Source organism: Sebastes umbrosus, chromosome 4 (assembly GCF_015220745.1).
Source record: "Sebastes umbrosus isolate fSebUmb1 chromosome 4, fSebUmb1.pri, whole genome shotgun sequence".
NCBI classification, from domain to species: Eukaryota; Metazoa; Chordata; class Actinopteri; order Perciformes; family Sebastidae; genus Sebastes; species Sebastes umbrosus.
The window spans coordinates 32007806-32021859 of record NC_051272.1 but is presented as its reverse complement, the minus strand read 5'-3'; the positions used below and the strand labels follow the sequence as shown (position 1 = coordinate 32021859).

The 14054-nt window shown below is 41.3% G+C and overlaps 2 protein-coding genes across 2 annotated transcripts; both read right to left on the bottom strand.

Annotated features, from left to right (window-relative positions):
- Window positions 1-580: 580 nt before the first annotated feature.
- Window positions 581-5247, bottom strand: LOC119486793 (dihydrofolate reductase-like). The gene is made up of 6 exons (XM_037767194.1): window positions 5108-5247; window positions 3601-3650; window positions 3061-3166; window positions 2794-2920; window positions 1351-1466; window positions 581-938 (listed from the first exon to the last, which is right to left on the bottom strand). The coding sequence occupies exons 1-6, from the start codon at window positions 5212-5214 to the stop codon at window positions 848-850; spliced, it is 597 nt and encodes a 198-aa protein (XP_037623122.1). The 5' UTR covers window positions 5215-5247; the 3' UTR covers window positions 581-847.
- Window positions 5248-6403: 1156 nt separating this feature from the next.
- cry1b (cryptochrome circadian regulator 1b) lies at window positions 6404-13808 on the bottom strand. Its single transcript, XM_037767135.1, has 11 exons — window positions 13425-13808; window positions 11381-11489; window positions 10871-11013; window positions 10560-10744; window positions 10355-10443; window positions 10101-10241; window positions 9655-9966; window positions 9347-9498; window positions 9001-9203; window positions 8565-8702; window positions 6404-7680 (listed from the first exon to the last, which is right to left on the bottom strand). The coding sequence occupies exons 1-11, from the start codon at window positions 13580-13582 to the stop codon at window positions 7598-7600; spliced, it is 1713 nt and encodes a 570-aa protein (XP_037623063.1). The 5' UTR covers window positions 13583-13808; the 3' UTR covers window positions 6404-7597.
- Window positions 13809-14054: the final 246 nt, after the last annotated feature.

The window sequence follows — 14054 nt, the reverse complement described above, 5'->3', positions numbered from 1 at the left end:
TTTCTACATAACAGTCATCATAGAACCAAAGTAGGACAGTTCACCTGTAGCTTTCTAAACTGGCATCTGTCATGTTGTGCTCAGAAAGGAGCAGATCTGCTGAGCGCAGGCTGTCATCGACGCTGGCCGCTGACTGACTCACTGACGAGCATATTCTCTGTGCAGCTGCAATATTACTGAGGAGGAGGGAGAGATGTGAACGCTGACAAGGTGACAGCAGAGGGTGGTCGTGTTTTTTTTTTTTTCAAAACATCAGAATGGATCATAATATCTTACCAAGTGGCAGTGATGGAAGAAGAGTGAATACAACTGTTAAAGTGTGTGCATCTTTCAAGTTTTTCATGGATTATAAAGAGTATAAAGGTCATTTACACTGGAATGCTCAATGACTGTTATGATAAAGAGTGTTAGCAAGACTTTGGTTTTCCTTGAATTTATAAAAAATTATTAGGCCTACATGGCTTTGTTGAATACTCGATTCTGATTGGTCAATCATGGCATTCTACGGTGTGTTATTTCTTTATAGCAGACTGCTGCTATGGGCGCAGTTCTGCTGTCAGACCTTCTTTGTGTCAAATTATTGATTTCTGAAGTAAGTAGCCGTGTTATAAGCGGGATAATGAACAGCTAGCGGGTGCTGCATCGCCCTGTCTGGGTTTATTCCACAACAATGACCGGCTCGCTGTACATTATCATTTACATAATGACCCACTGTGGGTTTGGCTTTTGGCAGTAGTCTCTACAGTCTATCCAGGAGTTGACTCTGCAATAAATCTGTAAAGGTCTTCAAGGAATGAGTTACTTTGAGTGTTTTTTGACATTCTGTTGATTTCCTGTTTTTAGTTGTCTACACCTCGTCACCAATCACTTTCTTGAACACTTGGAATTTGTATTTAATGCCTTTCTCCTCTTGAATTCCACTCGGTACATGAGGATATCTGTATTGGAAACAAAAGGAAAAAAAAGTTTTGTGAGTTCATTAAAAGGACAAAAAATGTCAAACATAAAACAAGTAAAATACTCTTTCATTAACAATCAGTAATGCGTTGCCTCTAATGATAGAAAAGCAAGATAATACCAAAAGCAAGGTCAGAATCTCCCTTTAGTGAACATCAATTACTAATTTACTATTCAAATTCAATGCAATTGAAGTACGAGGTGATGTCAGCAAATCCTTTTGAGTTGAACTATTTAAAACAACTGTGCTGATGAAGTGTTTAAAAACAACTTTATATGTAAAAAGCCCTCTTTTGTAACTGTTTAACCATTAACCTTTCACCGCCAGCAGGTTCAGCCTCCAGGTCAGGACGACCTGCACTGTAATGGTCTGAGAATGAGATGAACACATACCCTTCTTGTTCTTTAAAGAGTCCTCTGTCAAACTCAGGGAAGAAAACGTCACAGTCAAACTCCGCCATGACATCCGTCAGGTAAACCAAGTCACACCACGGGTGCTCCAGTGCATCCTGATCATAAACAAGAAGCAACAGAGAGTCTGGTCTCATTAACAGTATTAATAACTGGGCTTTTCTATGTGTAATTCAGCACAATATGGGACATAAATGAGCTTTTATTGTGGAAGAAAACATACTGACATACTAAAGGTACAGTGTGTAGCACAGACGCAGTTCGCGTCGGTTCAGGGGGCTCGCTGAACCTTCCTAGTGGCCGTAGCTAAAAATGCATGTAGGGATTTAAATATTATTTATATTTTTTGTAATAACACAGAACTAATAATGTATCGTAATGATGAATAATATTGACCTTGTTGTGTCTTCTTATTAACTTTTTGTTGTTTATTTTAAACAGACTACCGACAGAATACAGTAGAGCACAGAGGCCGTTTCCATGCTGCGAGGCTCGCGTCTGCCTGTCTATTCACACGAGGAGCGCAGAGACCCGCAGATCTCAGCGGGAGGTCAGTTGATAGGCGGTCCTTAATGTGGCCCAGGACACATTCGCATGCACACCACTAAAAGAATGGGGCCACATGTGGCCCAGACCACCTCCGAATGTAGTCGAATGTAGGATCTCAATGCGTCTCGAGTGCATTCACACCTGTACTTAGTGCTGTCCACTTGTGATCGGATCACCCAGGACGCATGTTAATGCCATGGCCTGAAAAAGGCCTCTGTGGCTCACGTTACCGCAGTTTCACAATCGTGTCGGAGAACTACGGTGGCCTTCAGGTTACATAAAAACGCGAAAGGCTCTCTCTAAAGCCAGTGTTTGGTTTGTCCGTTCTGGGCTACTGTAGAAACATGGCGGACTCCGTGAAGAGGACCCACTCTCTATCTAGATATAAACGGTTCATTCTAAGCTAACGAAAACACGGTAATTCTTAGTTTCAGTAATTATACACTATGTATGAATATTACATTCCATTTCTGCTAATAGATCCCCTGAAATTGTTACACACTGGCCCTTTAAGAAGGAAAGCTGAACAAGACAACTTTGCATAATTGGGGCTTCACATGGCAATGAAAGTCTGAACAGTTTCCTGTTTATCAACCCTGCTGGTGTGAGATCAGGGTAAATCAAAACTTAATTACAGGTTGTCGCTCTGTCATTAGCTTGCATGCTATTTATAGTTTGTGCAGACAACGTGATCTCATAAACGCCATGAAAATGAAGTGTTTCATTATCCTGACTGAGTAGACCGGTTTGAAGTTGGATGGAGCTTGAAATGCTGGATGATTGGTTAAACGTGTGTGAGATGGGCCCACAGCTCATTTTCCCCCAACTGGTAAATCCAGCAGCGCTCTCTTCAATGAGATGCTCAGACTGGTTTACCTTGTAGACCTGCGTCCCACCAACAACCCAGATGGTCTCGATCAGGTCAGCGAGGGGGGGCTGTGCAGCCAGACGGGCAGCACTGTCTAAGTCTGGACACAAGAAGTGGGCGTGATCTGGAGCTGCGCTGTGAGAGGAGGAATGTCCATTAGATTGAGAAGGAGGAATGACAATGAAAAACCGAGGATTGATTTCTGGATAAGCCCAAATATCTGGCTCCCCCAGATACAAGTGATGATGCAGGTGTTTGTGTGAGAGAGCACTCACTCCATTGTGTTGCTCAGCACCGCATGCAGAGTATTGGCCACTGGGAAGTTTTTTTTGGGGTTGGAGAACCAGCACAGTTTGCCCCAGACCATCAAGTTCATCTTTCCTGAAATAGATGTAATAAAATGTTTGACACTCAACACCACATCTTGTTCCATTGCAGCCCATACCAGCGGGGGGAAACTATTGAGTAGCGGTGGGTACGGATAAAATCTGTCATGGTATATGTAATTTCATAACTTGATAATGATATCTATTGAGATATAGTGCATTTTGAATGATACATTTTTTAACCCTCATCCCACCAACATATTTAACACACAAGGATGACCAACTGGGGTTCCCGCAGACCCCAGTTGGTAGCATGAAGGATAACCTAACATAACCAAATTGGAATGTCCCTTTATGGCTCTTAAATATTTAGCAAAGTAAGGATATGTACAAGTACCAAAACACAGGTGTGCTTTCAGCTCCAGCATTTAAAAGCCAGTCCTATATGAGGTGGTCATAATATGATGTAATATTGAAGTTGAGGAATACCTGGTCTCGACACCCTGGTGACGTGGTTCATAAAGTTCTGGAATTCACATCTGTAAGAGTCACATTTTCAAAATTAAATCAGGCAGAAAACAGTCATCTCATGAACCCTATGTACTGCTGCTTATAGTTTCCACAGAGAGCAAAGTGAATAAGATGTGTATATAGTCATGTATAACACATCAAAACACACAGCTCTTCTTTTCATTTTACTATATTGTAAAATATCCCCATGAAGCACCACTTTTATAACTACTGTCTACTACTAGCAGTACCACTACTCTCCCCTCTACTAGTGCTGCTGTATTACAACTTAATATAACTTCACCATATAGCTGCTCTAGTAGGATACCTGATAACTTTTCAACTAGTGCTCCAGTTAATATTTTGTTTTTTTTAACAAAGCTGTGAAGCATGTACAATTTCTATTAATCTTTTAATATCAATAAGGTGTTTTTCTCATAATAAAGACTGAAATACATTTAAGTGTACTTAAGTGTACTATTTTGACACACTATTAAGATACACTTCAATATACTTAAGTACAACTTTTTTGAGTAATTGGTACCTTTTATATATACACTTCATTGTATTTCAATTATATTTTAAGTGAACTTGAAAGCCATTCCAAATTGTAATGAATTATATTTAAAATGTATTATCCACATCTTGTAATTTAATTTAGATGTATTTTTTATATACTATAAGTAGTAGTAGTAGTAGTAGTAGTAGTAATAGTAATACAGTTATCTTAGAGAACAGTTATCTGAAAGTGAATTAAAATATACTTTGAGTATGAAAATAATCCATTTATAAAAATACATTATTAGTAAAAAAAAAAAAAAAGATAAGTCCATCTTAATGGTGTGTCAAAATAGTACACTTAATTGTGTTTTAGTATGCACTAATGATTAGGGCTGTCTCGAATACAATTTTTTGGGCTTCGAAGCTTTGATGAGTGATATTCGAAGGTATTTGAAGCTGTCTGTCTGTCTCCATCTCCCCCGTTTCAGTGCCGCTGCCGCACTACTGTACACACATGCACCTCTACACACAACAAACAGCAATATCTGTCTGAGAATAACTAATAATTTATGTTGAATATTAATTGTTGGATTATTCCTCAATCCATGGGCTATTTGGGGATTTATACATTATTATAACATACTTATATGTAAACAAACGAAGCATTCGAATACTGATTTGGAGGTCAGTAACCATGGCAACGGTCGAAGCTTCGAAGCATTCGGGTCAGCTAATGATATATATAATTAGTATACTAAGTATATTGATATTACTCTCGAAAATAGCACACTTTAGTACACTAATCACATGTGCACATGAAAGTATACTAAGTATACTTAAATTAAGTGAACTTCAGTGCACTTGATTTTTTTGACCTGGGGTCACAGACACAGTAGCGTACACCTGTAGCCTATAAGACATTGTTTACAGTCCCTAACTGAATGAAGCATTTAAGACACGTTATCACAAATAGTTTCTCTCTTACGGTAAATCCCAGGGCAATACCCAGTCTTTCCCGATGCCCATATCATTGCAGGCCGCTGCAATGAGGCAAATAGGCTTCTTCTGCACTTTGTCCCCGCTCGTTTCCATCGTGTAGTCCACTGGCTCCAGATCTGCAACACGGTATGACTGAGTCTGTGTGCGGGAACTATTTATTGAAGCTTGAACTCAACTATCACCGCCCACTGACCGGCAGCTGCTATTGGACATTGGACACAGTGGAGCTTCAGTGCATCCTCAATGTGATTTCAAGCTTCCAACCTTCTTGTTGTCTATAGAAGCTTCCAACAGCACAAAGCCTGTCCCCACCCCGAGGCTAAACTGGCTGCGTGACCAGACAGTAACGTGACTCCCTCACAAGGCAATCATACACATTGAAATTTGTTACACATCCTGTTTGCACAGAAAAATACATTTCTAGCACCACACACACACACACACACACACACACACACACAAGGAGTATTAAATCAGAGAAAGCCCTGCAAAAAGGGGGTCCCCCGTTTAATAAAACTTGATATGTCAATGACAAAGTCTTAATTATTAAAAGCTGGGTTTGTTAGGTAGGAAGTGCCTATTGGCGATTAAATAAATTAATAGAAAATAAGGTAAAGACAGATGGCTTTACTTAAAAGAGGATAACACTGAGCTATGAGGGGATGTAACAATTGGTATTTATATCTGCACCTTCTAGGAAAACTGGATAAAAGGTCAATAAGTATGGCAAAGGATGCAATATGCAGCACACTATCTCAAATTAACTGGCTCAAAGTTTACAGATAAGTGCCAATTAAGAGTAGTAGCACCTCCTGGACTTTCTCATGTTTTATTGTTTAACAGCTTTAATCACAGCGACTGATTTTATGCTTCTAGGATACTGGGCTACAGATAATGTCTGAGTGTAAACAAATTTCTATAACTTGATAGCAAATTGAGCAAAAATATAAAAGGTAGTCTGCATGTGGATAGGTATGCATCACTGTCACACATCTTGGCAAGCTGCATGAGGGATTATGAGTACAAAGCTGTTTTCTAATTTTAAGCAAATTAATTAAAATACATAAGACGGATGATATGTTTACTGAATGTGTGTGTAAATTGGACAAAGGGTGCAGGTATTCATGACATTTAATGGAAACAAAAAGCATCACATGGCTAGTTGTCAACATATCTCATTCCCACAGGCTTTACCGACTTTTTAAAATGCTACACACACACCTTCAGAAAGATGTGAAATAGAAATCTGTTGACATTATAGTGCAAATAAAAAAGATAAAAGTATACATAAATGTTTCTGTCATTTATTTCAATACAGTTCAAATTTGGCCTTTTTTTATACAAAAATAATAGATTTACAATCACATGGGAGACGCACATGCATTATTCACAGTGGAACTTTTTAAGTTCCACGTTATTTACAAAAAGGAGTTGTGAAACTACAGAGGCAAATATACAAAAGTTTGAAAAAACAAATATTTACAAAATGTACAATGCAAGGCCTGTTTATTGTCAAACCTGACAATCTTGCTTCTAATATTCGTTACTACTGTACATCAGACCTTTGTGTCCTAAAACTTTGGGAAAAAAAAACTATGTACATCCATGACATGAAGTGTGACTTAATATTCTTCATATGACATATTTGGGGGCTTGTTTTAGAGAAAAGATATACAACTGTGTGTTATCCAGAGGCCTGTACTACGAAGCGAGTTCAGCATACCGTAGGCGGTGCTTTTATACAAGTTGATCTCTTATCTCGAACATAACTTGCTCCGGAGCAGGTCAGCTGTTCAGCATCAATTACCACGGCGATCTACCCCGGTAAGAAGTGAACCACCGTCGTAGGACTGAAAACCCTGAAGGGTTAACCCTGAAGTTACCTCGCTAACCCCAAATCCTGCTTCGCAGTGCAGCTCTCAGATCATCTTATGTCAGAGTGGTTGAAGGATTTGTCTCAAGGTTGAGTTATAGGTTCCCATCACTCAGATGGAAATGAGATTTCAGATGTTGACCTTTTCACATAAAGATCAGCTCGCTATCTACCACAACCGATGGCTAGATAAACAGAATTACACAGTTCCACTCAAATGACATCCTGGCCTGTGATCTCGGGTGTTGAAGGGGGGGGGGGGTGGTGATAACGATTAGTCCTTTCAACAGTTGTACAGAGACATACTGTAGTGGAAGACAATAGGCTGCGTCACAACACCCTGGTGTGAAGACTTCAGAGATCAATTGTCTCTGCCTTTTATACCCTGCTTTTCCAGGGTTTTCTCTCGTCAATGTTTTCATTGTCTCTGAATTCCTTCCTCGGTTCCTGAGATGTGCGATGTGTCTTATCTGGAGATCAAGACACATCATCTTATCTATGGTTTGTTAGTTCTGTGTGTCAGCTGAGAGCATATCAGGAGAGGATGCTATCCAGATGATCCAGACCGACTGAGGGACCCCATTGTCTTTTGCTTTTTGCAGTCTATTTGCTCGGCCTCCAGAATTTAGAGCTGCATTTGGGCGAAACTTCCTCGCGGCGCCGCTTCTGCGTGGAATGTCCTCTTTCTGCATAAAAACAATAACATACACAACATACGTCAAGAAGGGATCGTTTCAAACTCATTTGGTATCAACTTACGATTATGAATTAGATATAAATACACTTGCATCAATAAGTTAATTTTAAAGTTTAGCAACTTGGCTCAGGGAATTTGTATTGATTTTCAATATCTCTGGCTTGTTTTGGAAGAACAACAGTAGTTTAGTTATGTTCGGTAATTAGGCCCAATATTCAGCTACTAGTTCTCAGCGCCAGCAATCCTGCAAACCAGGGAAAGCAAATATTTGATATCACGCTGCCAGCTCGTGACTATTCATTTTAGTCACAAGTGTGATGACTTTGAGTAAATAACATGTTGCTATTTTAAAGAGGACCTATTATGCTTTTGTGCTTTTTCTCTTTCCTTTAATGTGTTATATAGTGTTTTTGTGCATGTAAAACATCTGCAAAGTTATAAAGCCCAAAGTCCAGACCAAAAGGAGCTATTCTCCCCGACAGAAACACTGCTCCTGAACTGCCTGAAACATCTCGCTTGAAGTCCTGCCTTTTCTTCTGTAACGTGGTGATGTCACCAAGTAACACATTTGCATAATACCTGCCTAATGGCTAGTTCGGCACTCCCTCAAACAAAGCTAGTTAGAGTGGAGCTGGAGCGGAGTCCGAAGAGTTTGGTTCGGTTGACCAATCGCAACAGAGTGGGCCAGCTGACCAATTGGCTCTAACGGAGCGTTTCAGACAGCGGGTGAAATGAGGTGCTGCAGCACCGCCAGTATGAGAAAAGTAAAGCGTGTAAACATGTTCTAGTAGAAACCCAAAATATAAGTATGAACCTAAAACCTAACTAGCCTTAAAATAACCAATGACAATGTTAACCATCCAACCGACGTACCTGTTCGAGACATTCCCGCGTATGTGTTGAGGCCTTCAGAGGACCCTACTGGACCTTGACTGGTCCCTGTGTTGACTGCTACGACATTACTGCCATTTGCACCATTGTTGAGATTGGCAGGAACTGATGCCAGCATGCCTGAAAAGGAGAACAGAGCAATTTTAATTTACCCACAAGACAACACTTACTTGTGAAAAAACATAAAGAAACACTGGCTCTGGAAAGTGTTTCTGCATCATTGTGGTGTATGGGGTTAGATCTCATAACACAGGTTTCATAAGAATGACTAAAAAGTCAGAACTATAGAACCATTTCCTTTGAACATGCTTTATCTGCATAAATAAAGGTAGCATTCCAGAAATTAAAAAATACATTCAAATGATGGCATGAGAGTGCGGTGTGTTTGGGGTAATCAGTATTTGGGTCGTTTTCCTACCTAGTCCTCTGTAGCTGGAAAGCTGCTGGTAGATTTGCTTCATCCGCTCGATGTTGACGCGGCTGGCCTCAGCGTGGTTCACCATGGGCCTGGGGTAGTGGACTCCTATCATACACTTGGCTGCCCTCTGCACTTCCTCTGGGGCATTCCAAGGATCATAGATGTATTTGGCTGGAAAGCCTTTCAGTATGGGCAAATAACGCCTGTGAGCGGAGAAAGGAAAGAATGAAGACAGATGTAGAGGATGAATAAAAGCAAAGTACACTTATGTAGCACACTACAGAAATATCGGTTTTCTCTGAGACTGAGATGTTACAGATGTGCTATAGTAGATGTTCTGACTAACCGTATGTAGTCCCCGTTGGGGTCCGTGCGTCGCCCGAATCCCACGGGGCAGTAGCAGTGGAAAAACTGCTGGAAAAATGAACTGCAGGAAAGCCACATCCAGCTGCCAGCATTTACACTCCAGTCCGCGTCTATAAGCAGCTCTTCAAACACCTGAAAAACACAGACAGACAGTTGAGTTAATGCATGGTGGTAAATTTAATCAGAGAAAGAAACATTAATTTACTATAACTCTTCTTTTAATGACCTCAAACTATGGTGATAGATGGAAGGTTTGCACCTTATGCACCCTTTTTTCTCTGTTCTTACCTTCATGCCTTCCTCCCAGCTGACCCAGAGGTCTCCCCTGGTGAGGAAGCAGGCCACAGCATGCCTCGCCAAATGATGGATCCACCCCTCTTGCCTCAACTGAGTCATGATGGCGTCTATCCAGGGAAAGCCCGTCCGTCCCTCGGCCCACTTGGCCAGCGCCTCCGGGTTCCGATCCCAGGGGATCTGCACACAAACAGGGTTTCCCTCCATCTTGTCAAAGCAGGGGTTGTTGGTGGCCGTCGTATAGAAGAACTCCCTCCACAGCAGCTGGCCATACAAGGAGAGCGGCGGGGTGCTGTTCTTCTTGACCTGGTAAGATAGAGATGCAGAAAACTTAGACATTTAAAACCAATCTGAGTGAAAATAAAACGTGATAAAACATAAAATGGCTTATTCCAAAAATAAACTGTATTGTTTCTTGTCCTGTCTGTGGTCGTTCGTACCTTCATGTACAGGTCAGTGAGTTTGAAGTAGAAGAGTCGACAGGAGAGACATCCGAAGCGCAGGTAGGGGCTGAGGCCGGTGGGACTGGCCAGCAGGGAGTTGGCGTTCATACGTGGACGCTCAAAGTTTGCCACCCATGCCTGGAAAAAAGATGATTAGTCAGCTTTTTAATAAAATAATCCCACTGTGATTGCTGAGAGAAAATCACTTGAAACCCATGGTTTCATACTGTGTAGTAACAATGTCTTTTTACCTTTCTCTCCAGATGCCGCTCCAGCCTCATGAGGGCTTCTGTTTCTCCACCTGGCCAAACTGCTGTGGTCAGGCCCTCTGTCTCAAAACCTGAAAAATATACAAGTATAGATTAAAAAACTGTTAAAAGTCTGTGTATATGCATACACCACCACCAGTGTATTCATGCGCACAACAAACTTAAAAAAAATAAAGAGAAAACTTACCAAGCTCTTCCAGGGAGGGCACCCCAAACTTGTCATCGTGGTCTTCGCTGATGGGTGTGGCACAGTTTTTGAGAACCTCGGATGTGATCGTCTCTGCGGGCAGCTCCACAGCTTCCATACGGTTGATGAGGGCCTGGAAGCGCTTGTACGTGAGAGGAGACTGACCATCATTGAGTTCTATGATCCTTAAGGAGAGAAAAATGAAAAAGGTAATCAGCACAACTCTACACAAACACAGAGCAGGCAGTGACCACACAAGAGGTTCATTCCTATGGGACATTAGTTTTAACTAATACTGTATAGTCACTCACTTGTCCAGATCGTAGAGGGTGTGTGCAGTCCGCACCGTGACCTCTACCTTGGCCTCGCTGGCTAGTTTCTGGATGGCAGCATCACGTTCCTTGCCAAACGGCTCGGAGTCGTACTCATAAGATAGACGGTTAATCTGCCATTCCTGAGGAACAGTAATAGATATATAATTCATTGTTTTATTCTGTAAAGGAATGCATGTAAAAGATGGACAGACAGAGTGACGGAGATCACAATGTTTATGTTAAAAAAAAAGTTAAATATCTTAGAAGTATTTAATTTCTAAGCATCGCAGGCCATTGCATAAGTTCACTACAGTATCAACATCTTTAAAAACTTTAAACTTAATTATATTTTGTCATATACATCTTCACAGCCGCAGCTTACATTGTTTTTCAGCCACTGTTTAATGAGCTATAACATTATGTTAAAATTAGTAAAAAAGTTACAGTTTATTTCAGAACTAAGCTAAGTATAAGACTGCCTCTTCTACTCCGTTCCATCGCTTGTACCTTAAAAATCCGAGGGAAGACATCTGTAGGCTGGCCTCTGATGACAAACAAGCGGGAGTTGAGTTTGCGCAGGCTGGCATCCAAATCCTCTAAGCACTGCAACAGAAACCTGGAACCAAGCAGAGAGAGGGATCAATTTGTTGATTATACACTAGAGACCACGGTTACACTAAATGCAATCATGAAACTGCTGATCATAGGTGTAGTTGATCAGATGATCTTAAAAAGGACTGTTGAGGGGTCCACATCACCACTGCTGCACCAAGCCGGTGTGTGTGTGTGTGTGTGTGTCACATGGGTAACATTTTAATGGAACAGCAATGGATGTGTGGACCTTCCTGACTGTACTGAAAGATTACGATGGTTGGAAACTAGGCAGCTGTTGCTTTCGTGAGAGTCGGCGCCTCAGATTGTTGTTTAGCATGTGTGGCAGTTCAGATTCATTCAGCCATATATCTCTAAATATAGTGTTAGCGGTACTGAGAAGCTATAACACTGTATTACACAAAGCAACAGAAATATAGTAAGCCCAACTCTCGAGAATAACCAAGTTTCCCATCACCAGCATTACAGGATGCAACAATAGTTATTGTCACTATTATTTTGACAATGCACTATTTAGAGAAAGAATCACTTAGGCTATTTCTTTGAATCAAAACTTCAAATTAAACAACATAATCACAAGATTCAACTGCTCCATCGTGTGGTATAAACAAAATACTACATATAGAGCCTACAGAACAAAAATCTCTTGTCAATGAAGGGAGTGCATGGAATCAAAGACTCATGTGTTTCAGTGTGAACAGGCAGCCCTCTTCTGGTGAAGTCTTTTTATGCAGTTGACCAAACACTGCACGTGCACAATGTTCCCAAGAGCAGTAGTAGACGGACAACTACACAGTAGTGAAACCTGCAGTAGGCAGACTATTTTTGGCATCATTGGGCAAAAATTCCATTTAAAATTCATATGAACGAAGGATTTGTTAAATAATATGCCTTTTGACTTCATTTATTGGTTCCTAAACGCAAGTTTAGACTGAAAAACCAAAGGCCAGAACAACAACAATTGCTACTTTCCCCACAAAACTGTGAGGTTGATGTGCAGGCATCATGGTTGACTTAGCAATGTTGATAAATCTATAGAAATAGCTTGTAGAGTGGGGGGTCTGCGGAGTGTGTTTAAATGTAGGTCAGAATAGTACATGATGTAACGACCATAACAACACTGACCCAATTTCTCAGCGCTTCATTCAAGGACTGAGCAGCAGAGTTAGTACGCGGGGAAAATGTGTCGTCGCCATGGTAAGGCACGCTCACTGCCTCATCTGAAGCCTTTAAACAACGTCTTCTCTCAGGACATGAAGGTCAAAGTCATTTCTTTCCAAATGAAGAAAATGATGGACTACAGTCCACTGAATCCATGAAGATACTTCACTGTACAGTGGTACAAATAAGGTCAATGGTATAATGCACCATCAGCAGAGGAGAGATTCAGGGAAAATGTCAAGACTACTTGTCAAAGTCACTCTCTCGCTCTTTAAATATTTATTTATATTAATTGTATTTGAGCAAAAGGAGTAGCTCCTTGTCTGCAGAACGTTACTAAAGCTACTGGGTGGCTTACTGATACCATCATGCCAAAGGTTTGAATCCAAAGAGTCAGTAAAGGAGAGACAAATGAAGATGCCATGCTTATCAATCATGATCTGTGGATTCTCAACATGGAAACTAAACCTACTGTGAACAACCAAATAGGATAATGGCAGGTGGTCGGTGCTTGGTATTTCCTCAAGAGGAATCTCACGATGTTCTAAAGCCTGAAAACAGAGCCATGAGGAGGAGCAGAAGTCTAGTGATCTCTCAGAACACTTGAATTACAATATGCTGAAAGGTGATTATGCAAATTTTAGCCCAATGATGTCAAAAACATTCTGCCTACTGCAGCTTTAATCAGGGTCCACTATAGAGTTGGTGTTCAGGTGCAGCAGGTATATGATACATAATCTATTAACCCCTCCACCCACCAATCACTCATCATCCTTACCTCCACCTGTTGATGCCCACGTTGGAGGAGCCTGCGAACCAGGGGTCAAGGATGTAGACGCAGCGCAGCGTGTCCGCATCCCGGATAGAGTCCCTCAGAGACGGGTTGTCGTGCAGCCGCAGCCCCTTCCTGAACCAGTGGATGGTGTTGACCACCATGTCGACCGCCTTTCTTTATATATGTGTGGTTAGAAAGAGTGGAGGGGTTCCCAAAAAACACCAAAAAGACGCCCTCTTACGTTGTTTTGGTAGCAAGATAGTCAAGATTCACATCCGTGGAGGAAATAGCTTTGAACCTGTTTCTCCGACCTTAACCTTGCTCCATGAATAGAAACTATAACTTCACTAACACGTTAAACATTACAGTGGTGTCGTTGCAACGCTGGTAAATCCGTCTGACGAGCTAGACCTCCTCTCACATCTCCACGCATCTAGGACGACGCAGCGCGGAACGGAGCGCTCTGATTGGTCAGAGCCAGCAGTTATACAACTGTTCCTCTGTCACGTTTCACTAATGTGCTTTCCTTTTCCACTGCCCACCACGTCTTCTGCGGCTGTTTTTATATGTAAATCAACATATTTAGTAGTTTTCTCTCCATATTCTGTGTCAGGGTTCACTTTTGGAGAGCTT